The sequence below is a fragment of the Mustela nivalis genome (assembly GCF_964662115.1).
Source record: "Mustela nivalis genome assembly, chromosome: 13".
In the NCBI taxonomy this organism is placed as follows: domain Eukaryota; kingdom Metazoa; phylum Chordata; class Mammalia; order Carnivora; family Mustelidae; genus Mustela; species Mustela nivalis.
In genome coordinates this window covers 92,300,059-92,322,512 of record NC_139032.1, presented here as the reverse complement: position 1 = coordinate 92,322,512, position 22,454 = coordinate 92,300,059, and the positions used below count along the sequence as shown (strand labels likewise).

Sequence of the window (22,454 nt, the reverse complement as noted above, 5' to 3'; positions counted from 1 at the left end):
AGACAGAGGGGGCGGGGGAGGGCGAGCAGGGGTGGGTCGGAGGGCCCGGAGGTGGAGAGGGCCGCAAGGCTTCCTGGCTAGGGTCAGACCATAACTGGACGTCCCCATTAGGGTCCTCGTCTGGGGTGGACAACCACAGGTTTGAGCAGGAGTGGAGGGTCCCCTCATACACATGCCCCCTGTCCAGCTGCGGCCTGAGAACAGCCTTAGGCAGGGGCCACGACTGTACACCCTGAATATTTCCTGAGCACCCGTAACACTCTCGAGGAACACTCGAGGGGGACACTTGGCTGTGGAAGGAAAGCAGGGGCCTCTGCGAGCACTGAGCTGAGGCCCCTGACCCGGTCCACGGGAGCCCCCTCCAGGCAGGCTCCTCCGAGGAGGAAGCAGACCGAAGCTAAGCCCCGAAGAATAGAGAGTCGCCCTGGGAAGAGGCGGTTCCAGGTACAGGCATCTGTGACTGCCCCGGCCAGAAGGCCCGGGCTGCTTTCAGAAAAGTCAGAGGAGCTTCGTGTGGTTGGAGCTGGGGTGGAGGGGGAGGGGGCATCAGTGAGGCCTGAGGCGTGAGCAGGAGCTGCCCGTGGGTGTGAGTCCCCACCGCTGACCATGCTCCCGCAGCCGCCGGGCATGGTGGCCCCAGAGGAGGCAGGCCCCGGGGCAAGGAACCTCGCCGAGACGCCCAGGCCTGGGCTTTGGGCATCAGGACGGCGGCATTTGGCTAAGACCTCATGTCCCCATCAGATTTCCTCTCTGTTCCTCTGCCTGGTGATGGAGTATAACGAGGGAAGCTTCCAGAAGATCATCGAGAAGAAGAGGGAGACAAAGACGATCATCGACTCTGAAGTAAGACAGACTCTAGGGGACGCCGGGCCTGGGGACCATGATGTCACAGGCTCAGTCATGGGGCAGAGGGGCAGGGGGGCGGGCAGATGCTACTGGCCAGGTTGTTTCTTACGTTTATGTGTGGAGGGGTTTGCGTGGTGGACTGTGCGCGAGTGTTCAGTGCACAGCTCAGGTCACTGTACACAGGCAGACACTCATATAACCCCTGTCCCCGATCGAGATGCAGAACCTTCTGGAGCTCCAGAAGTCCCTGGCCCTGCCCGCGGTTGGACTTCTGTCTCCAGAGACCCTTCTGCCCGCCCTGAAGTCCCCAGTAACGGACTCACGCTCATAATGGCACGTCGCCGCTGTGTCTGGTTTTTTATGTGAGCGGATCAGGAAATGGTCCCCAGCATGGCTGGGCACTGCCCCGTTGTGTGGTCACCTCGGTCTGTGCGCGGCCTCGCGCTGTGAGCCTGCGGGGTGTTTCCAGCTTGGGGCTGCTGCCGTGAACACTGCCGGGCGTGCCGACTCGCGGCCCTAATCACTCCTGAGTGACCTAATCACTCATCTTCTCTGGACAAAGCCCTGGGCGTGTAGTTGTTGGATTGTAGAGCAGTGCCAGTCGACGTGCCAACGATGTGGCATGGTTGACTTGGGGGTATTCCCAGCACAAGGGGTAAGCCTTCCAGTGCCTACCTCCTGGCCAACGCTTCAGTCTTTTTCATTTTAATTGAAAATTGCATTTTAATTTGAGTTATTATGAGTAACCACAGGGAGGGCTTTTTAGCTACTTGGCTTTTGTGTCTGTTCAAGTCTTCTGTCCATTTAAACAGTGGGGTTGTCGGTCTTTTCTTATTGATCTGTAGGTGTTCTTTACATACTGCGGATAGGGCCATCCAGAGTGTCTGTGTCTTTTGATGAATGGAAGTTCCTTTTTTTTTTTTTTTTTTAAGATTTTATTTATTAGAGAGAGCGTGTGCACCAGTGAGGGGGGACAGGGAGAGGGACACGCAGACTCCCCGCTGAGCAGTGCACCAGATGCGGGACTGGATCGCAGGACCCCGGGATCCTGACCCTAGCCAGGGCCAGACACTTAACTGAGCCACCCGGGTGCCCCCAGAAGTTCTTAACTGTAACGAAGGGAGTTTATCAATGCTCCTTTTATCATTAGCACCTTTGAGCCGGTGAGAGCCTGCCCTCCAAGGTCATGAAGATATTTCCCCTTGTCTTCGGAGCTAGGTCATTTTTGGTTTCACATTAAGCCTATGATCCACTCTGAGTAAATTGTGTCTGCTTTTGCTCTGGGCCCCCTCTGCTCGGCAGGCCGCCAGGCACCATCTCACCCCCGAGGGCTTCTTGAGGGCCACGCCACTCCTCTCCCAATGTGGACCTCAGGGGTAGGCTCTGGAGTGGGTCTCAACGTTTCCGTTGGTGGCGGAACCCTTTCAAGCACAGGGTGTTCTCAGAAACCCAGCAAGGAAGGTGAAGCTTCTCTGAACAAGGGGCACAGGAGGACGGGTGGCAGGTGCAGGGAAGAAGCCCGGGGCTCCACTCACTCAGCCCGTCTCTGACACCCTTGGGTAGAATCTAGGGTTCCTCGGAACCTGGTTTGAAAATCCCTGCCCTGGAGACTGGCCAGATCTCGCCTCTGACACACGGGGTTTCCAGAACGTTCTTTGTCAGAGCTCTTTTCCTTCTAATGACATGGCAAGGCAGGCCCCAATGTAGGCAATAAAGGCTTCGCTATCTCTGATACCCACAAGGGGTGGGGCCCGGGTGGGGGTATCTCCGTGTGGCTGCAGGGGTGTGGGGTCTGGAAGCGAGGGCGTGCCCCGTTGGGAGAGCCCCGCGCACGTCAGCCTGAAAGGGACCCGAGGCAGAACTCTTCTGCGCTGGCTCTGAGCGCTTCAGCAGCGTGGGGCCCATCTGAAGAAGCAAGAACATTCCATGATTCCGCTGGCTGCTCCTTGGGTGGCTGACCTGCCTCGGCCAGTTGCTGCCGGGAGTCCCCCTCCCCCAACCCTGGCGTCTCTCGCTCTTTCCCCAGTGGATGCAGAACGTGCTGGGCCAGGTTCTGGACGCTCTGGAGTATCTGCACCAGCGGGACATCCTCCACAGGTGACCGTGGGGGCCGGGCTGCTGCAGGGCAAAGGGCCCAGAGTCCCCTCACGCGCCCTGCCCCAGGACCTGGGAGCGAGGCAGGGCGCAGCGCAGCCCCAGAGAAGCGCGGGCACCTTTCCAGGGCCCCTCCCGGCCTTCTGGCGAGTGCTCCCCCCTCCACGTCACCCGCACTGATTCACCCAGCATCGGGAGTGGACGTGACCGGGCAGGTCCGTTCTGAAGTGCAGGGGGAGCGGCCAGATAACAACGCCGGGAAGCAGGAGATTAGGCTGACCCGCCCGCGGCAGGGCTCCGGCGTCCACAGGCTGCAGGGGCTGGCGACGGCCGCAGACTGGCTCAGTACCTGATGTCAAGGAGGGAAAAACCCACGTGGACCCACGATTTCGTGTTCACGGCACCAGACGTTACGAAATGGTTGAAAACCAGTCCCCAGCACAAACGCATAGCTGAGATCCGGAAGGAGGCAGCAGGTGTGGGCAGAGGAACGGCAGAAGGGCTGCAGCGCTCCTACGTGGAGCTGCTTGTTTGGGAGTTTAAAATAACTGAGTGTATTTTATTTCTGCAGGAAACACTATTTTAAAAGTGGGCCGCGAAGGGGGCATTTGGGGAGAGGAGGGCCGAGCTGGGCGTGCGGCCGGGGGGCCGTGGCCCGCAGGCCGTGGGTGGGAAGGCAGGCAGGCCCCCAGAGGACAGTCCCCTCTCTTGGTTTCAGGAACCTGAAACCCTCCAACATAGCCCTCGTCGGCGACAGCCATTGCAAGTTACAGGACCTGAGCTCCCACGCACTGATGACGGACAGACCCAAGTGGAACATCCGTGCGGAGGAAGGTGGCCGGGGTCCTCCAGGGCTATGGGACAGCAGCGGCTGGGGGTGTGGGGAGAGGCCCTGCACCGGGGTGGGGTCGCTGCCGGAGTCCAGAGGGCATGGCTGGAGCTGGAACAAGACAACATCAAACCTTCCCTTTCTTTTTTTTTTTTTTTTTTAAGGTTTTATTTATTTATTTGACAGACAGAGACCACAAGTAGGCAGAGAGAGAGAGAGAGAGAGGAGGAAGCAGGCTCCCTGCAGAGCAGAGAGCCCGATGTGGGACTCGAACCCAGGACCCTGAGATTATGACTTGAGCCGAAGGCAGAGGCTTTAACCCATGGAGCTGCCCAGGCGCCCCAAACCTCTCCTTTCTCAGAAGGTCCCCACAGACCCCCACAGACTTATGTGGGTTCCAAGGAGACCTCCTTGCCTGGGTTGTAATCACCAAGCCGGGGTTGGTGCAGGGAATCAGGGTCCAAAAGACACCCGGAAAACATTCACCTTCAAGGGAAGAGATGGGGGGCTAGTGGATGCCACACACCGAGGAGAGCTGGATTTCCCTGAGTCCTATAAATCACTGAGGCGATGGCAGCCGCAGGGAAGCAGGGGGGATGGGTTCTCCCTCCCTTGAAAACACAGCGGGGCCGAGGGAGCCGGGCTTCAAGCCTGTACCCGCTGTCCTGGGTGGAGAGAGGAGCCGTAGCTGACTTTCAGGGTCCTGCCGCAGAGGCTAAATGCGTGGGTAGGCGGACAGCTGGGCGGATGGGTGAGTGGGTAGATCTGCCAGAGGTGTGGGTGGCAGGGGTCCTTGGAGTCGGGGGTCCCCCGCTGTACCGTCTGGGGGGAAGGAAGGTCCGGAGAAGGAGGCTGCCCAAGGGCTCAGGAAGCAGCAGACCAGCGACCCTCTCTTTTGGCTCCTTGTCTGGGGTTCAGGTTTAGAAACGAGGGTGGGGCAACCAGAATTCTGCCTCCAGGTTCTACCTTTAGAGGAGCAAGGTGTTTAAAGAGGGTGGAGGTTTCGGCCTTCTTGGCACACGCCTCTTTCGAACCACGTGTGCAGCCACGTTGGGCACGAAGATGTGAGTGTGCGCACTTGGGCCGACCTGGCTACGCACGTGCCCAGGTGGGCAGCCTCACGGGCTGAAGGCCAGGGTCCTCTTCCTTTTCGCCCACGGACCGTTCGTCCCCACCGCCCCTTCCCTTCTGAGCTGCTTGCTCCCCCGGGGAGCACAGGCCTCCTGCGTCCGACACCTTCTCCCGTCAACAGACCCTTTCCAGAAGTCTTGGATGGCCCCCGAAGCCCTCAACTTCTCCTTCAGCCCCAAGTCGGATGTCTGGTCTCTGGGCTGCATCATTCTGGACATGGTCAGCTGCTCCTTCATAAACGTGAGCTGCCTTTCGGCTGCCCCCTCTGCCGCGCCCCGGACCCCGCACCCCACATCCCCGGAGAGCCGGCCCCGCCCACCTTGGCTCGAAAGGGACACCTTCCCCCGACCCGCAGCCTCCTGCCTTGCTCCGCACCTCCACGGTGGTGAGGCACCCCCGCCCTTGGCCTTCGGAGGCCTGGCACGTCGGGGACGATGACTGAGATACACCACCCCATGGCTAACCCGCATGGGGGGCTCCCTGCCTCCTTATGGAGGAGAGAAGCGAGTTCACGTGCCCCTGCTGGCCCACGGTGGGGTACAAGCCAAGGAAAGAACCCTGGCGGGCCTGAACGCACCTCGGGACCTCAGGCAGCCGCGCAGGCTCTCGTGGCGTCTTTCCACCGCTGGCCCTCTTGCCAGCTCGCCCCGGGGCACCGTCTGGGTCAGGCCCATGAGCAGTACTGTCCCCTCAGAGAACAGAAGCCATGCATCTGCGAAAGTCCCTCCGGAGTGACCCAGACAGGCTGGGGGGCGTCCTGCAGACCCTGGAGGAGAAGAAGATCCCCAATGTGAGAAGCTTCTGTTCTCTCCTGCCTTTAATGCTGCAGATCGAGCCCTCAGAGCGAGTGACAATCAGGTGACCCTGAGGGCTGTGGTTGTATTTTAATCTTGCCACGTGTCTCCCGCCATCTGTCCACTGTCCCGCACGCATTGCCACTCGGTGAAATGCGCTGACCCCTCCGGGGCCCACTGGGCTTTCCCAAGCGTGGTCTGTCTCAAAGGGCAGTAGCGGCACGCACGCCTCTGAGCCCCGGAGCCCACAGAGCCGGCCTCTCCCTTGCGCGGAGGCAGAGCCCCGGGGACCCGGAACGTGTTCTAATGTAGTCGATCTCCCCGTGAGAAGGAAGAAAGAGACACAGCGGATCTGGCCTGGGTTCTTCATGCCAAGGCGGTTGTCAAATCTGGTCCTTCAGTGTATTTTATGGAGGAACGGTCCCCACCAACCTGCGCTCCCGCACCTGCTGGGTGCGCTGGCACCGGCGGGAGGGCGGAGGTCGGGCGTCCGCCTGCCTGGCCGGGGTGTGCCGGAGAGCCCAGCGGCCGTCTCCCCTCCGCTCCAGGGATGTGATCATCACCTTCGTGAGCCACCACTTCCAGTCCTCCAGTGTCGCTCTGGCCCTGCACCAGCAGGCGGCCCCTCCCTTCATCACTGACCTGCTGCTGGAAAGTAACATCGCCAGCATTTTAGGTGATGCTGGGGACTCAGAGGGGGAGGGGGCTGGGACAGGGAGGGTGGTCAGTGCCCGCCCCCGCTACCACACAGTCCCCTGGACTGCTGCACTGCTCGGACCCTTGGCCAGGGGCCTGGAGGCTTCGGGGCTCTTCCTCCATCCCGCCCCAGTGTCGGCATTGCTCAGGGCACCCCGTGCTCGGATACCCTTCCTCGCTTTTGTCCCCTGCCCCAGAGTTCACCTTAATGCTGGACCGGTTTCCCTTCCCCTCCTGTTGAGCAGCCCCCCCTGTCACAACCCCCGGAGCCCCCCCCGCCCCAACTGCTTCCACACCATGGCACACGGTGATCCCCGTGCCCAGAGCGGCTGCCTCACTCGGCAGCCTTTCCTGTGTGGTTTCTATGCGCCGGGAACGGTGCTGGGCACAGGCAGGGGCATGGCCGTGGCCCTGGACCGGCAGGTGTGTCCCTGTAGGGGCTCTGCCTGCTGAGGTACATGGGCAGGCCTCATTGGAGGGTACTGCTGGCCCAGAGCTCACTCACCACTCAGCACCTCGTTTCCACGTGCGCCCCGGGTGGGGGGCGCCTTGCGGCTCCCAGCACAGGGATGGCACAGTCGCCACCCCAAGGTCTTGGGTGAACCGTGGGCCTGGAGGCCACCTTCAGGTTCCAGGTGGGCTCCCCTCGCCTGCCCCCTGCTCTGGGTGGTCTGCTCACTCCGTTCTCTGCCTCTGCGGCTCCCTGCACGGGCTGCTGGTGAAGGGACGATTCCCCCCACCTGCCGCCTCTGTCCCCACTTCTGGGGAGGGGCACTCATGAGACCCCAAGCTCTGTCTTCCTGCGGCTCGCGGCCGGGTCGGGGGCTCTGTGGGCAGGCGGCAGCGTCCCACGGAAGCCCACCCCCCACTGGCTCAGTGGCCCGGAACGGGTCGCCCTCTCTGAGCAGCACGGGGCCTGTTGGTGGCCGCTCCAGGGGGTTCTGAGTCAGCAGCGGGATGAGGGAGGGGTCCCCAGTATGCGTGGCTGGACACTGTGGCACACTGTGGGCACTGGGGTCGTTCTTATGAACCAAAGGCAAAGAGCCCTGCAGGGAGGCCCTTCCCCGAGGCCAGGGCTGACTCTGATCAGCGGCTCGGCCTGTGAAGGGGGGTGAGCAGGGCGCCAGCTCATGGCCGGGCGCGTGGACCTGTGAGCAGCGCCGGCCTCCACACCGGGCCCTGGGCGCCTGGTCCTGAGGAGGCTCCTGCCCACACTGTCCTCTCCCCCACAGAGGTCATGCAGAGCTACTCCAGCAGACCTGAAGTCCAGCTCCAAGCCATGAAGAGGCTCATAAGAATGCCTGCAGATGAGCTAGGTAGACCCCCACGTGCCCTACTCCCGGCTCGCCCTGTTGCCCAGGCCTCTGGGAGGGGGCCTGGGCTCCCCTAACACCTCCGAGGCCTGCTTGTGTTCCCCCTGCTTGGGATCCTTCCGGTGTCACCCCTTCTGCCCAGCAGAAGGGGGGATGGGGTGGCCGTTGGTGTGGAGTGACGGGCCCTCACGGGATCTTAGTGGGGGTCCCATTCCTTCCACGGTCCCCACGGGGCTGGCTGGGTGGTTGTGGACTGTCCAGCACGGGACTGAACGGCCCGGCGCGGGGCCCGTGTGCCGCACGAGCGTGGCTGTGGGATAAACTAGGTGCTCGGGGGATGGATCCGTCACACCTTCCCAGGGGCCGCCAGTTACCCCCCACCCGGGACAGCACCGTCCCTCAAGGAGTATTTGTACCTTTGAAGTTTTGCCAGAACAGTGTTTCATAAAAGCCCTCCATTCAACTCACCTCACCAGCCGGATGGTCACACTCACTGGCTCCTCCATCCTTGCATCAGGCCTGCACTGTCCGTTTGTCCTCCCCACCTGTCAACCGTCTGTCCACCTGTCCTTCTGCACAAGGTCTGTTCCGGGGGCTGTGGCCCCAGAGATGGCAGAGGCCTGGTTCTGGCCCTTAAGGCAATGGTGGAGACTTCATACTGGCCCCTCGCCTTTCCTCTTCCTTGTCCTGCCCCCAAACCCCTTCTGGACCTGGGCTGTGGCCAGAAGAGTCCACGGGAGGGGAGACTGTGCCTTCCGGGAGGAGCTGAGGGAGGCGGCCTCGCTGGGAGGCGGGGCAGCTCCACTGGGTCTCGTGGGCCGCACGCTTGTTCTCGCGGGGAGCCTGATACGCAGGGCCGGGGGTCCTTCTCTAATGGTGCAGAGAAGGGGCACCACGGGCACCGGCCCCTCCACTGCCTGCCACCACCTCTCACTCCGCGCGCGCCCCACAGCCAGAGTCCGTGAGACCCACAGACACCCACGCTTGGACAGTTACAGCCACAGATTCGAGTCAGGCTGGGTCCACAGCAAGTGGTTCCGTCTCTCTGACCGTGTTTCCTCCTCTCTGAGAGCGCGACAGGAGGACTCTGCCTCGGGGGGCCGCTGGGGTAGGGGCCGCCCAGGGCAGACACATCCGCGCTTGTTAATCATGTTCCTCACTCGCCTACTCCCCCGTCCAGGGGCCCGTGCGGGAGTCCCAGCAGCATCGGGCTCTCTGGTCTGGTCCGGACGCCCTTCCCGCCCCCTGCTCCTGGGTCGGGGCTCAACCTTGCTGCCCCGCCCTGCCAGGTCTGCCGTGGCCGATGGAGCTGGTAGAGCTGCTGGTCGCCATCATGAAGCAACACGAGCGGATCCTCGACGTGCAGCTGTGCGCCTGTTCGCTGCTGCTGCGCAGCCTGGGTCAAGGTGGGTGCTGAGCGCGTGGAGTAAAGGCTGGCCCTGGCCCCTTGTCCCAGACCCGGCGGAGCCTTGGAAACCAACCCTGGCTGCGGGGGCCGCTTACTCACCAGCCGTGCGGGCTGGTTAGGTGCCCGCCCCTCCACCCTTGACCCCACCCTGCAGCTAGCGCCCGCGGGGACCTGCTCCGGAACGAGGCTGACCTTGGCTTTCTTCGCGCCAAGTGGGGGCACTACCCACCTCCAACCAGGGAGGGAGCGTCCCCGCAGGCTACCTGGCCCACGACCCCCGGGTACAGGAGGTCACCCTGGGCTCTTCCGTTCGCCCAAGCAGCGCTGGTGCAGGACCGGGCCGCCGAGGTGCTGAGGGACAGCTCCGTCACCCCCGTGCTGCTGAGCAGCCTGTGGGCCCACCCCGAGTCGGAGCCGCTCCTGGTCATGGTCTACAGCCTGCTCACCATCATCGCCAGCCAGGGTGGGTCTGCCCTGCCCTCCCCGCTCGGCCCGGGGGCCGGGGGGCACCTGCGTCCCTGAGGTGGCACAGCCACCCGCCTCCACGGGGTCCATTCCACGTGCCCGTCCTCTTCTGTCTCTTGATGGGAAGCTTCCGTTCGACTGTCACTTGCTCCCTCCACAAACGTGCAGAGGGGGACCAGGTGCCACCGTGGGCTTCACAGGACGTCTTCTGCCTCATGCATCTCCACCTCACGGGGCACCTGGGGTCGGGCAGCCACCAGTCAAGCAGGCAGTGGGCGGCAGGGCTGGGGATGCTGCGGAGGACCAGGGGCCGCACCCAGCTTGCCTTGCTCCCACCTGCCTCCTTGGGTCAGCACGCTTCTTCCTAGTGGACAGCTGGGCCCACAAGCCCCGGGACGCTCGCCTGGACCTCTGTGGCCGGAGTGGGGGGTGCCTGTACTCTGCTCCTCACCCTGCTTGACTGGATCCCACTTTTGGGAGTGAGCAGGGGTGTGATGGATGACTGGTGCAGATCAGAGCCGTCAGGCAAACTGGGTATCGGCTCACCCACCAGGAAAGACAAACACTGCTCCCACCTTAGGAGGACCCAGGAAGCCAGTCCCAGCCCAGTCACGGGATGGACAATACTGGGACTGGGGATCCAGGGGATGGACCATGTCCTCTTGTTCCGGGGCCCCACACTGGGTATGACTGGCCCAGGAGATGCCCAGAAATGCAGGATGCACGTGCCTGCGGTGGGCAAGAACCAAAGAGGGAGGCGGTATTCAGGGAAGGCTTCCTGGTGGAGGGGCTTCTCCGTGGCCCTAATTCTGGGGCCTGCCCACAGAATCGGCCTCAGAGAAGCTACAGAAGGCTGGGCTGTTCGAGCACATCCTGGAGCACCTGAGCACCTTCTCCACCAACAGGGACATCTGCATCAATGGCCTGAGCCTGCTCTGGGCCCTGATGGTGGACGGTGAGGGGCCCCTCTTCCCACTCTCCCGGGGGGGGGGGGTCCATCCTTGCTGCTCCCTAATTGCCTCCGACAGCCCCCACGGCCTGCCCCTTAGACACTCCATGAGCAGAGCCCACGAAAAGGCTCTTCTGAGCCTGGAAGCTGAAGGGGAAGGGGGCGCGGAGGGGGGCCGCCCCCAGCAGAGGCAGGACCTTCTGTCCTGACTTGGCAGGTCCTCATGGGCTCCTGCTGTGGGAACCTCTCTACCTGCCGCACATCCTGGGATTTCCATGGGCGGTCCCCGATGGTAGCCTGGCACTGGCACCCTACTCTCACTCTAGATTCAGAAAAGGGCCCCCGGACTGTGCTGTTTTCTCTCCAGGCCCTGTCTCGGCCCTCCCGCCATCCGGGTGTCCGTTCTGAGGAAAATAGTTTCTGGCTCCGGAGAGCCTGGGAAACCAGAGGGCACTGTCCATACCCAAAGTGAAACATCCCCCAAGACCAATCGCGGACAGAGTCGCTGAACTCAAACCCCCGCTTAGCGGCCCTCTCCCTGACAGCTTTGTCCTCCCTGGTGGGGGCCAGAGGGTGTGGGGCGATGTATACAGCAGGCACTCAAGGGCTAGGTATCTCTGCCATTCTGTGCTGGTTCCAGCAGTCATTGTGAACAAGACCCCTTTGGAGAAAGCCCCCGTCCTCCTCATCAAGGTGCTGGCCTCCTACCCCGGGGACGCAGAGATGGCGGAAGCTGGCTGTGCGGTCTTCTGGCTGCTGTCTCTGCTGGGTGAGCAGCGTGGGCGGGGAAGTGTGTCCCCCCCACCCCATCCCAAGGCCACGAGGCCTCAACCAGGCCCTCTGCAGGTTGCATCAAGGAGGACCAGTTTGAAGATGTGGCAGCCCTGTTCCTGCGAAGCATCCGGCTGTGCCAGGACAGAGTCCTGCTCGTGAACAACGCCTACCGGGGGCTGGCCAGCCTCGCGAAGGTGTCTGGTGAGCCCGGCCATGGACGGGGCTACCACTAGGAGGTGGGGGTGACACTCAGCAAGGTGTGTCTGCCAGCTGCCTGCAGACCCAGCCCAGGAGCAGATTCAAAAAAAGGGGAAGAACAGTGTATAGTTTCTTCATCCAGAAGTTGCCGTGAAGACTTTCCGTTTTGGTTGCACGCTATACTGCCCAAGCACACGCTGGGTGTGCACACGCAGCCCGAGTGGGTTCAGCTTCTCAGAGCACCGCAGGGGCCAGGTCCCCGCTCCGTAACAGGAATGTTCTGCTGTTGCTCAGTGCGCAGCGCCTGGCGCGGATGGGTTCGCGGCACAAGGCTTCACAGACTGCACAAGGCTGCCGGCTGGGGTGTGAGCGGGGCTTCAGCCCCTTTGGTATCTGGTCCCAGGGCAGATGCACAGGGTGGACTAGGCTGGGAGACGAGGGGCGGCCGGGCCTTTGCTTCTGAGCCTGAAACTGTCCAGGCCCGAGGGAGTACGGCCACCCTCAGTACTGGGCGGCCAGTACTACTTCCTACTGAAGAAGGCTCTTCCTTCCCGGTTGGACACTCGGGGCTCCAGGGTCTCCCCCAGCCGCCCACCTCTGGGGAATGGGAGGGGAGGCCGAGGTCCTGAAGACAGAAGGGACCCGGCTCAGGATGGAGGGGGTGGTCCGAGCCCAGGGCCAGCGTCTGGGAGAGGAAGGGCTTTGCCACCCACTGGCTGGGAGACTCCAGTTGTCCCCCCGAGTGTCCGGTCCTCCAGACTCCAGAGGGTGCAAGGGGTGAATGTTCACACAGGTCCCCAGCCCGAGTCAGGGTCTAGCCCAGCTGGGGGTGTACGTGTGCAGTGCTGGGGTTCTCCCCCACCACGCCCACCCTGTAGGTGCCCTCTGCCATTCGATCTTGTGTTTCCTGGGCCCCCAGGCTGACAGCACCCAGAGGACAGGAGGCTTCTGCTGGGAGAGGGAGGTGGGGTGTACACGTCCCACCAGGGACACACGGACTTCAGCTGTCCCCGGGCGGCAGGAAGCTGACCTCTGCCAGTGGCTGAGGTCCTTGCTATGCTAAGTGCTTTGGACTCTCTCAATGACCCTGAAAAGTCGGTACCGCTGTCACCCCACTCGCTAGAGGACACCAAGGCACAGGCAGCCGGGTAGAGTGCACACCCCTCCCCCCAGAGCTGGCGGCCCTGCAAGTGGTCGTGCCAGAGGAGGGCGGCAGTGGCCTTGACCTCCTCCAGGAGACGTACCAGCTCTACAAGGACGACCCCGAGGTGGTGGAGAACATCTGCATGCTGCTGGCCCACCTGGCTGCCTACGGTGAGGGTCCTCCTCCTCCTCACCACCCCCCACACACCAGTGCTCAGAGGCAGCCCACTCCCAGCTCTATAGCCACCGCCACTTCCTGGTGGTTCAACAGGGGCGCTTGCTAGGCTCTGTGGGTGAGGCCGAGTCCAGGGAGGCAGCAGGCGGGTGGGCTGGGCGGAGCCTTGGGGCGATGGGCCCAGCCTCGTCCTGCCGGCCTCCCCAGAGTGCCCCTGCCGAGGCTGTGGGCCATCAGGCTGGCTGCGCGCTGACCTCAGGACCCCCCTGCTCTGCCCACAGAGGATATCGTGCCAGAGCTGGTGTCCAGTGGCCTCCGGCCCCTGGTCAAGGACATCAAGGAGCGCTTCACCTCCAGCCTAGTGAGTGTCCGCAGGCCCCAACCAGGCCTCCCACCTGCCTCTCCAGTCAGATGCCGGTGGCCCCGAGTCCAGGGGCCCAGACTCAAATCTCCATGTGTATGGTTTCTGATGGCTCTTCTATCTCCAGGAGCTGGTTTCATACGCAGAGACAGTGTCCCTAAGGCTGGAGGCCGTCACGCCACCCAGCTCTGCGCGAGGACAGTCGGCTCTGCCCTGAGGCAGATGCCCCAAGCCCCCACCCCACCCCCTCTCTCCTGCCCTTTCCTTGTATGTCCCCAGAGCTGCCCGCTGACTGGAGTCCTCCTGAGGCCTGGGGGGGAATGTCCACCTCAGTCCTCCGCAGGGTGAGGCCCAAGGCCAGTGCCTGGCGTGGAAGCGTCCCGGGGGCAGTGCTCTGGGGGCCTGGCTCGGCAGGCGTCACGCAGGCCACGGTGCTGGCCTGGTCAATGCGGCGGCTGGACGCAGCCGTCCTCAAGGGCAACAAAGTAACCTCCAGAAGCTCCGCCTCCAGTAAAAACCTGTATTTGTGTTCAGTACCCTCTGCGGGCTTGGGTCTTCCTCGGGCAGCAGTCAGGCGGCTTGGTCAAGTCTGGTGCTTTGGGCACTGAGTGCAACCCCCAGCTCCCGGCCGCTCTCACTCCTGGGCCAAACCCACACGAGGCTCCAGTCCAACAGCCGGGGCTCAGCACGTCCGTCTCAGAAGGGGAGAGGCCCCGACTTCTGGGAGTGACCGCCATCGCCGAGCTCAGACAACCTGAGCCTCACCACCGCAGCTTGGGCTCTGCCCTTAAACTCGGGGGGAGTATAGGTGGGGTGGGGGCGGGGGCTGACGGAGGAATGGCGGCCTCAGAAATCCTCAGCCACAGCTAAGCCCCAGATGGGGCCAGGCCCGCGAGGCCAGTGCTCTTTCCGTGACTCAAGGCAAAGGAAGGAGTGGGCCCTCCCCCCAGCCAAGGAAGGCGCGGACAACCCCGCGGACAACCGGGTACTTTCCATGCCCGGGACCTGGCACATCCCCAGCAAAGCTGCCACCAAGCTGCGGTGACAGCACGGTGCAGGCGCCCCCACCCCCGTCCTGCCAGAGCTCCAGGTGCCCCTCCTTGTCCGTCCCCACCTGCCACCACCTGGGACAGACACTCCTGCCCGCGCTGCCCGGCCCCCTGGGTGCGGGGAGGGGCACCTGCTCTCAGACCACAAACTCCGAGGGAAGCAGCAGTTCTCAGCAGCAGCCCGCGACCTGCCACCAGGACGGAGCATGAGTTTCGACCGAGATGCCGCTCTGGGCAGGCCCGAGTTGTCCCATGTTTGGTCACGACCGCTTGCGGACGGAGACGCGGCCACCGTCTGGGGCGGGGGCTGCTGGGCGCCTGTCCTGGGCTGTCCTCTCCCACTCCTTCTTCACCAGGATGTACAGTCTCATTGCTGTCTGGGCGTCCTGAATCTAGAGCACACAGACCACTGTGACTGTCCCTGCAGGTGACAAGCACAGCCACGGGCCACCCAATCCCCCAACTGCCCGAGCACCAGACACTGGGCATGCACAGGAGAAAGCCAAGCAAAGCAGGGGTTCAGGGACTTGGTCCTGGCCGGGCTTTGGGACCTCCGGGGCCCCGCTTACGGGAGAAGAAAGGAACCCAAGGAGGGGCACGGACAAGGACGCTCCTTGTGATGCACAGACACACGGACACGCAGGTGGGACCAGACACACGGACACGCAGGCGGGAGGGCGGGCTCTGAGCGGGAGGCGGACCGAGGCCACGATGTGGGGGCCGGGTTCCACAGGCCTGCCTGGCGCCCACACTCTTTGGCCTCAGCCTTGGAGCCTGTCACCAGGCCCAGCGGACCAGCCAGCCTCGGCTGCACCAGCCTAAAAGGCCTTCAGTCTGGATGGGGAGCTTTGTCTCCAAACGACTGCAATAATGGTAGTTTTTGTGTTCAGTGTTTAGCAGCTAAACGTGAACACTCAGGATGCAGTGAATGTCCTGTGAGCCCACTCTGTCTCCTCAGTTTTACAGACCCGGGCCTTCCAAAAAGAAGTCGTCCAGGCCCCTGCCCGGGCGCCTTGGCTGCAGGGTCGGGGATGGCCTCCAGTCCTGAGGACTCTCACCCCAGGACGCACTTACCGAACAGTGCTCGGCCTCCTGCACCCTGATCCCCAGGAGCTTCTGTGCAAGCAGCTTCAGAGACGGCCTTCCACTCTGCCGGGGGAGGGGACAGCACAGCGCGCGCTGGGGCAGCCTCTGCAGGCTCTGCTGGCGCGAGGGGTGGAGGGGTGGGTGCCGCACCAGGCCAGGGGTCGGGCCAGTCACCTCGAGCCCAACCCAGGGCCCCTCAGTGTGCCTTCACCGGAGGCGTCGGGGCTCCCCCCGGGCTGGAGCCCGCCGTCGGCCGGAGAGGAGGGCCCGGGAAGGAGCCGGCACCTCCGCCGTTCAGCCCCAGGCCTCCGTGGCAGCAGGTCCGCGGGCAGCTCCTTCCCCAAAGCCAGGGCTCTCGGCACAGAGCCGGGAGAACCTGCTCTCGCCCACAGAGACCTCTGAGCGCAGCACTCAGATCTCTGCTTTTCCTTTTAACCTTTCAAGTGACCCAAAACCATAGACCAATCCCCTTTACCGATACGCCATCAGGAACCAGAGCCCACCACGACACAAGCGGCGGTACCCCTGCTTCCTGTTCATACCTTCACGTGACTCTTGAACGGTTTGTATTTCTGAGTGTCCCGAATCTTCTTCTTGGGGTGGTCGAGAAACAGCACCTGGAAGAGGAGGCTGAGGGTCACGGCGGTGGGACCCCCTTCTCTCAAGTCGCCTCCTATGAGGATCCCTAACATGGAACCCGCTCAAACGGGAGGACACCGGCGGGCACCGGCCGTCCGAGAGACCGCCGTCGCGCTGTGCACGGACGGTGCTTGGCCATAAGCACCCGGTTACTAAGGACGCAATCCTGAAGCCGGGGACACGGAGACCAACAGCCACCACAGGACCCGCAGGCATGGGGTCCCCACGTGGTGAGCCGGCGTCCCATGTGCGGGAAGTCAGGACAGTGGCGGGCGGCGGCGGCTCCTCGCACGACCTCAGGAGAGAGCTGGCCGCACTGGGAGGGAGCAGGAACCGGCAGGGCGGTGGCCGTTGAGGGTTTACGACCCCGCCTCACACTGCGTGGACGGCCCACTGTCTGCTTCCATGGTTCCAAATTTTCACAAGGCAATGCAGACCGACACTCAGGGTTGCCTCAAACATCGGAGAACTCCCGGGTTCCCCGGAACACTATTTGAGAAGCCCCACGCCCAGGAAGGAGCCTCCCACTCTGCCTGCCCCGCGCCCTCATCAGGACCGGCGGCTCCGCTCTGCCTACAGCAGAGACCCTGGAGAAGCAGAGGCCGGAGGCTTGCCCGCCAGGAGGAAGACCAGGAGCCCTGGACGGTCTGGTGGCCATGAGGGGTGGCCGCGGGGGACACTCCCCAGACGGCGGCTCTGACCTCACAGGAGCCGTGGGCCCCGGCCAGCTGGGTGACGCGGCAGCGGCCTGGCTTTGTGTCCTGGAATGTGCTAGAGTGCCGGGCACCGGGTCCAGGGGGCATCCCGCTCTGCTGTGAGGACGCAGCAGACATGTCCCCTAACTCACAGGGCCTCAGCTGCCTTTTAGAGAACCAGGAAACGCCAGGCACTCCTCCCAGGGCACGGGAAGAGCCCGGAGACTGGAACCTGGGGCCCTCACTGGGGCCGAACGCTGGACGCCGTGACCCCCCCCCCCCCAGGAGCCGCCGCCTGACATACCTTCAGGTCGTTGTGCAGCGCGTGTCCGACCAGGATCCGGCCCTTCAGCAAGTCAGCCACTTCCTGCTGAATGACTTCCAGCCTTTCTCCTGACGAGCCGAATGAAGACGCGGCCGTCAGCGCCGCGCCCCGCGCCGGGAGCCCTGCACGCCAGCCCCCCTGAAGCCCCCTCTGCGGCACTGGCAGCCGCGCGACGGGAACGCTCGTGTGGCATCTTGGGAGAAGCAGGCTCGGGCTGCGTGCTTTCCGACGGGAGAGAAAAACAACAGTGCTCCGCCCGACAGCAGGAGGCTGCTCCGGACCCGGGGCCCAGAGGCGGAGAGGCTGGCTCTCCCGGCAGACGCCCCTGGGGCACCCCCGCCCTCACCGTGCCTGCACCCCGTGACTCCGCCTGCCCACCGCCCCACCCCAACAGAGGAAGTTAGATCGGGCAGCCCACCCCACGCAGGACCTATCAAGCCTAGAGCTAGGGGCTGGCCAGGCCAGGGCACCCCACGTCAGTCAGGTGTGCAGAGGGAACCCAAGAAGCAGAGAAAGGAGACTCGAGTGGGCCAGGGAGGAGCAGTGTGGCCTGGATCCTGAGAGCTTCCAGGACCTCTCCAGGCCCCTAACCTTGGAGTCCCCCTACGGGGTCTTTCTGGTCTTCTTCCCACAGGACGCATCCACCAGAAAACCCTACAGACTCCGCCCTCAGGATGCGTCTGGGTTTGGGGGCTCCCCCGCACCAGGTCACCAGCAGCACATGCTCCCGCTCCCCGTTTCCACCCGCACGGGCCCGGAGTCTCTTCTCGACGTCACGGCCAGAAGGCACCTGCTAGAACCTGAGCCAGACCTCTCACGGCTCCGACCCTCCCGTGGCTCCCCGAAGTCCTCATAAAGACGAGACCCTACGATCTGCCCCGCATCTCCTCCTGACCCCACACTGGCACGGGGTCAGCCTGTCTGGGTGACACAGAAGTGGGGACACCAATGTGTCCGCGAGGTTTCTGCCCACAGTCACCGCAGCCGAGGAAAGACTGCCGGGCCTCCGGCTGTGGCGGGTGCTCCAAACAGGAGAGGGACAAGAGGAAGAAAGCGGAGCTCCCGCCGGCTCAGTCCGCAGAGTGCGTGACTCGGTCCCGGGGCTGTGAGTTCAAGCCCCGTGTTGGGTATAGAGGTTACATGAAAAACTAATAAAAAAAAAAAAGAAAAAGAAGAGAAAGGGAGAAGGGACCCAGGCACTGCCCTTCCTCAGGCTCATGGGCCGGGAGGACCCACCCTGCGCGAGGCTCTCCGGCCGTATCCCGCTGACCGCCGTCCTGTAGTCCGTCACCGGCTGGCTGGGCTTGACGTACTTGTCATAGACACACTTCCCGTACTGGTTCACAACGGACACTCGGGCGGCGATGCTCTCCTCCCCCTTGGGGCCCACGCCCACCATCTCACAATCCATGGCTAAGGCTCTAGTCAGGCTGAAGGGAGCCAAAGGTTCCAGCTTAATCAACACGGCGGGACGCAGCCACGGGCACCGAGAGCTCTCCACCCACGGCCACGGCCCGCGGGACAGGCTCTCCTGGCTCAGGCTCCTCGCGGGATGGGGTGCGCCTGCCCAATTCAACTAGGGTTCAGCCAGGGGCCAGGGACGGAGCTCCCGCCCAACCCCGCACCCTCTCGGCCAAGAGCTGCCCGCAGTCCTGGCCCTGCGCACCCGCTGAAGCCTTGCTCCTTCACCAGCGAGATGCTGCTCACGCTCTGCCCCAGCCGCTTTCTTGCTATCCTGGCCGCCTCGGGGCCCAGGGCCGCTTCGATATCCGCCGGGTCCACGTCATCAAACCAGATGTCTTCTCTACAAGGCAGAGAGGACAGGCTGCGCGCTGGTCCCCGGAGGTGCAGCACGGGGGCGGGGCAGTGGGGGTGGTCCGCGGCTCCCGTGGACTGACCGGCGCAGGCTGCCGCCTGTTTCCTACGAGACCAGCTCCTCACCCCCAACTCAGAACCACAGACAAAGGCGGAAACATAAGAACGTTTACCTCGTAAACATACACGCCGGTCTAACGACTACAGATGCTTGTTTCTCAATTGGGAAAGTAGCAGGTTCATCACCAGACATTCAGAAAACACAAACGCAAGGACCATGAAATGGCGAGAATTCGATCACTGAACCACCAATTCAGGCCATGAAATGGAAACACTGACTCCCCCTCCGCACCGGGCGGGAGTGATCTCTAGTGTCCTCACATCGAGGCCTGAATGCAGACGCTCCTGCACGTGGCACATCCCTGCCTGGTGAATTCTGTCCTTTGGGCTCAGCTCAATGTCATGTCCTTAGAGATCTCTTCCTGACCCCACTGAGCGGACGCACTCTCTGGCCATCAGCTGCATGAGCTGCTCCGTCCTGGGCTCTGCCGTGACCACACGCGCAGAATCCCTACAAGTGTCTCATTCCGGCCGTGCCTTCTGCCTGACATCAGCCTCAGGGGGGAGGGCCCTGTCACGCCTGCTCCGTTTCCAGAGGGTGCCCCTGGCACAGGGACACACGGCAGGCAGGCCAACCCGTCTTTCCTGGACCCTTCAGCGACCCAGACGACTCACCACCAGCCTGCCTCACAGACAGGCCACCTCCAGCTGAGCCACTGAGAGGCAGCCACTGGCTCCTGGTCGTCCCTGCGTGAGTGACCCTCCCCTGGGTCAGCTCAGGAACCACCAGGTGCTGACCCAGCGCCCTGCATCTCACAACCTCCCGGTCCCCGCCCAACACCACAGAGGACCACACTGAGGCGGGGGGGTCAGGAGCTCGCCCCTGCGCACCCGACTCGCCAGATGCGGGAACTGCCCTCAGGCTTGGGTCCTTCCGGCTCTGGGGTGCGTTCACCCCACAGATCTTTACTGGAGGCCTGTTCATGAGGGCCAAGCTCTGCCCTAGGCCCTGGAGATAGAACAGTTACCGAACACACCCTGCCCTCATTCTGCCTCCAAGGACACGAGGAATAAGCCAGGGAGCAGCGGGGGGTAACGTGCTGGAGGGCGCGCGCTGGCGGGGAGGGCGCCAGGCTAGGCCTCCGCAGGTGCTGGGGCTCTGTTCTCGGAGATGAGCCCAGGGGGTCGCTGGCCACACAGGGAGGCAGAGGGGACTGGGTGGGCCACCTGTACTCACTCCGTGGGCAGGGCCGGAGGCAAGGCCAAAGTCACCTCCTTAGTTTTCCGCTTCTTATGCTTGAGGTCTCCTCCTTCTGGAGAAATGCTGCCGTCTGCCCTTTTGCTGGCTCCTGTCTTGCGGTGCTCTGCTCCGCTGGCCTGTGTGGGAGGTGCCGGCATCTTCCTGTTCCTCGGAGATCCTGAAGGGACAGAGGCGGCGATGGCCTCGGCGGCTGCGGTCTCCGTCCCCATCTCACGTCTCTGTGCCGCTTCGGGGACTGCTTTTCTCTTTTGTGCGACAATCCTGGGCTGCTTTTTGGATTCCGTCTGAGAGATAAGAGGCTTTTCCGGGGCCTGGGTTGTTCGTTTCAGGAGCTAACAGAACCCAAAAGAAAATACACAACACGTCTTAATTTGGAAATCACGCACAGGATGGAAAACACGTGTACACATGTGTACGTGCAGCTCAGTCACAGCGACGTAGCTCTGCTACCCGCATCCCCGACACTCATTTTCACACGGTCTAGGAGGAGCCCTTCCTCACGCCCATCTGAAGCCGGTTGTGGTGAAATGGCTTCTCCACTTGTCTGATTACAACGAGGAATGGATACCTGCTTCCTCGTTCCTACAAAACTTCAAAGCGACTTTTTCATCTAAGCACCTCCTGAACCACTGAGCAGGGACTACCTGACCTGGAGCCCGAGGGCACTATGTGCGACCCGTTTTCCTATTCACGGTTCATCAAGAGCTACATCAAGAGCTACTTCTCGGGACGCCTGGGTGGCTCAGTTGGTTAAGCTGCTGCCTTTGGCTCAGGTCATGATCCCGGGATTGAGTCCCACATCGGGCTCCTTGCTTGGCAGGGAGCCTGCTTCTCCCTGCCATTCTGTCTGCCTGTGCTCGCTCTCTCCCCCTCTCTCTCTCTGACAAATAAATAAATAAAATCTTAAAAAAAGAAAAAAAAAAAAGAGCTACTTCTCCCACTGATGAGGCCCTGGAGCCACAGTGGAGGACACTGTCTGTCACTGTAGAGGACACTCGAGTGACCGGCTCTCCAGCGTTCCACCAGCCCAACCTTCCCCCGGTGCTCCGTTCCCAGCCTGGCTGTTCTCAGCCACAGTGAAGACCCTGGTTATGTGGCCCTGAGACAAGACACGAGGAACTGAGTTGCGACTTAACCAGTTCCCACAAGGTTTAAGATTTGGGGAGGGACAGAGTGGCTGGGGACGGACACTGGGGAGGGGTTGTGCTATGGTGAGTGCTGTGAAGTGTGTCCGACTGTGGATTCACAGATCTGTACCCCTGGGGATAATCATACGTTATAAGCCAGTTTAAAAAAAAAAAGAAAAGAAAAAATACACATGGTTTAAATGCAAAAAAAAAAAAAAAGGATGGACGGATTTGGTTCCTTGCAGGACACAGAGAAAACACGAGGCTCGCCCCGTAATGACCACCTGCCACGCACTTCATCTTGCTTTACTTTCCGGGGAGAAAGAGGGGGCGTCACGACTCGAGAAACCGTACAGAACCCGGGGCTTCCCCGCGGAACCGCGTCGGCGCTGCCCCCGGACACGGCTTCCCGGGACGCGGCCGCCGCTCCTGCGGTCCGCCCGGCTCGCCCCGAGGCTCGGGCGCGGCGTCCAGAACACCGGCGCCCGCCACGCCCCCGCCGGGGCCGGTTCTGACGGCCCGTTCCCTCCCCTGGCACCAGCCTGGACCCAGCAGCGACCTCCGAGGGGCCCCGAGAATCTCGGCGGACCCCGGCGCAGAGAGGAGCGGGGCTGCGGGGCCGGTGCCGCCGCGCGGGCCGCCCTCCCGGTCACGCCCCGGCCCTTTCCGCGCGCCCCCTCGTCCGTCCGCCGGGGACGCGCGGAGAGGAGCGGGCCGGTCCGCACTTCGAGGCCGCGCGCCGGGGGCAGCCGCCGTCCGGGCCCCGGGGCTCGCGGCCTAGGCCGGGCGGCCTCGCCGGACCCCACCCGCCCGCCCGCCCGCCCGCGCGCGGCCCCGCCGCCCTGACCTCCCGCAGCGCGCGCCAGTTTCGGGAAAAGTCCTCCGGCGCCTTCGGAGGCCGCGCCACGACGGCCCCGGGGCCGCCTCCCGGCGTCGCGCCCGCGTCCCGCCCTCGGCTCCTCCGGAGGCTCCTCTTCCCGCCCCTCCTCCGAGGGGGCTTGTGTCCAGGCCCCGGCTCGGCCAGGGGGTCGCCCGGGGCGCGCCTGCGGGTCAGCGCCTTGGCCATGCCGCCGCCGCCGTCCGGGGCCCGACGCTAGAGCGCGAGCGGAGCCCGCAGCCCGGGCCCGGAGCCGAGCTCGGCCCAGCGAGCGCAGGCCCAGGCCGACCCCAAACCCCGACGCCGGGGCCACCCGCCTCCCGCCCCCCGGAAGCGACCCCGCG

The 22,454-nt window shown here is 63.4% G+C and overlaps 2 protein-coding genes across 3 annotated transcripts in view; one reads left to right on the top strand and one right to left on the bottom strand.

The window, feature by feature from the left end:
- STKLD1 (serine/threonine kinase like domain containing 1) overlaps positions 1 to 14,458 on the top strand; it is a 20,374-nt gene extending 5,916 nt beyond the window's left edge. The window contains 14 exon segments of the mRNA XM_082696283.1: positions 742 to 843; positions 2,873 to 2,943; positions 3,659 to 3,774; positions 5,022 to 5,140; positions 5,595 to 5,758; positions 6,243 to 6,370; positions 7,623 to 7,706; positions 8,993 to 9,109; positions 9,434 to 9,574; positions 10,403 to 10,531; positions 11,166 to 11,338; positions 11,341 to 11,500; positions 12,671 to 12,811; positions 13,097 to 14,458. Of these exon segments, the coding sequence (XP_082552409.1) occupies positions 742 to 843; positions 2,873 to 2,943; positions 3,659 to 3,774; positions 5,022 to 5,140; positions 5,595 to 5,758; positions 6,243 to 6,370; positions 7,623 to 7,706; positions 8,993 to 9,109; positions 9,434 to 9,574; positions 10,403 to 10,531; positions 11,166 to 11,338; positions 11,341 to 11,500; positions 12,671 to 12,811; positions 13,097 to 13,524 (2,073 nt within the window). The 3' untranslated portion in view covers positions 13,525 to 14,458.
- On the bottom strand, positions 13,683 to 22,454 carry REXO4 (REX4 homolog, 3'-5' exonuclease). Of its 2 annotated transcripts, none has more exons than XM_082696284.1 (8): positions 22,081 to 22,454; positions 20,083 to 20,438; positions 18,637 to 18,774; positions 18,207 to 18,400; positions 16,950 to 17,038; positions 15,854 to 15,928; positions 15,300 to 15,425; positions 13,683 to 14,617 (listed from the first exon to the last, which is right to left on the bottom strand). In XM_082696284.1, exons 1-8 carry the CDS (start codon positions 22,297 to 22,299, stop codon positions 14,486 to 14,488), a joined length of 1,329 nt encoding a protein of 442 aa, XP_082552410.1. In that variant the 5' UTR covers positions 22,300 to 22,454; the 3' UTR covers positions 13,683 to 14,485. The 2 variants fall into 2 exon arrangements, with proteins under 2 accessions (XP_082552410.1, XP_082552411.1); XM_082696285.1 differs by having other exon boundaries at positions 15,300 to 15,374; positions 22,081 to 22,453.

Bases quoted from the DNA above. Each gene is read 5' to 3' on its own strand.
- REXO4 (XM_082696284.1), bottom strand. From the start codon at position 22,299: ATGGCCAAGGCGCTGACCCGCAGGCGCGCCCCGGGCGACCCCCTGGCC. The intron at 18,775-20,082 runs GTGAGTACAGGT...TCTGCCTTGTAG, and splicing joins CCTCCGGCCCTGCCCACGGA to AGAAGACATCTGGTTTGATG. The intron at 18,401-18,636 runs GTGCGCAGGGCC...GGCTCCCTTCAG, and splicing joins AAGGAGCAAGGCTTCAGCGG to CCTGACTAGAGCCTTAGCCA.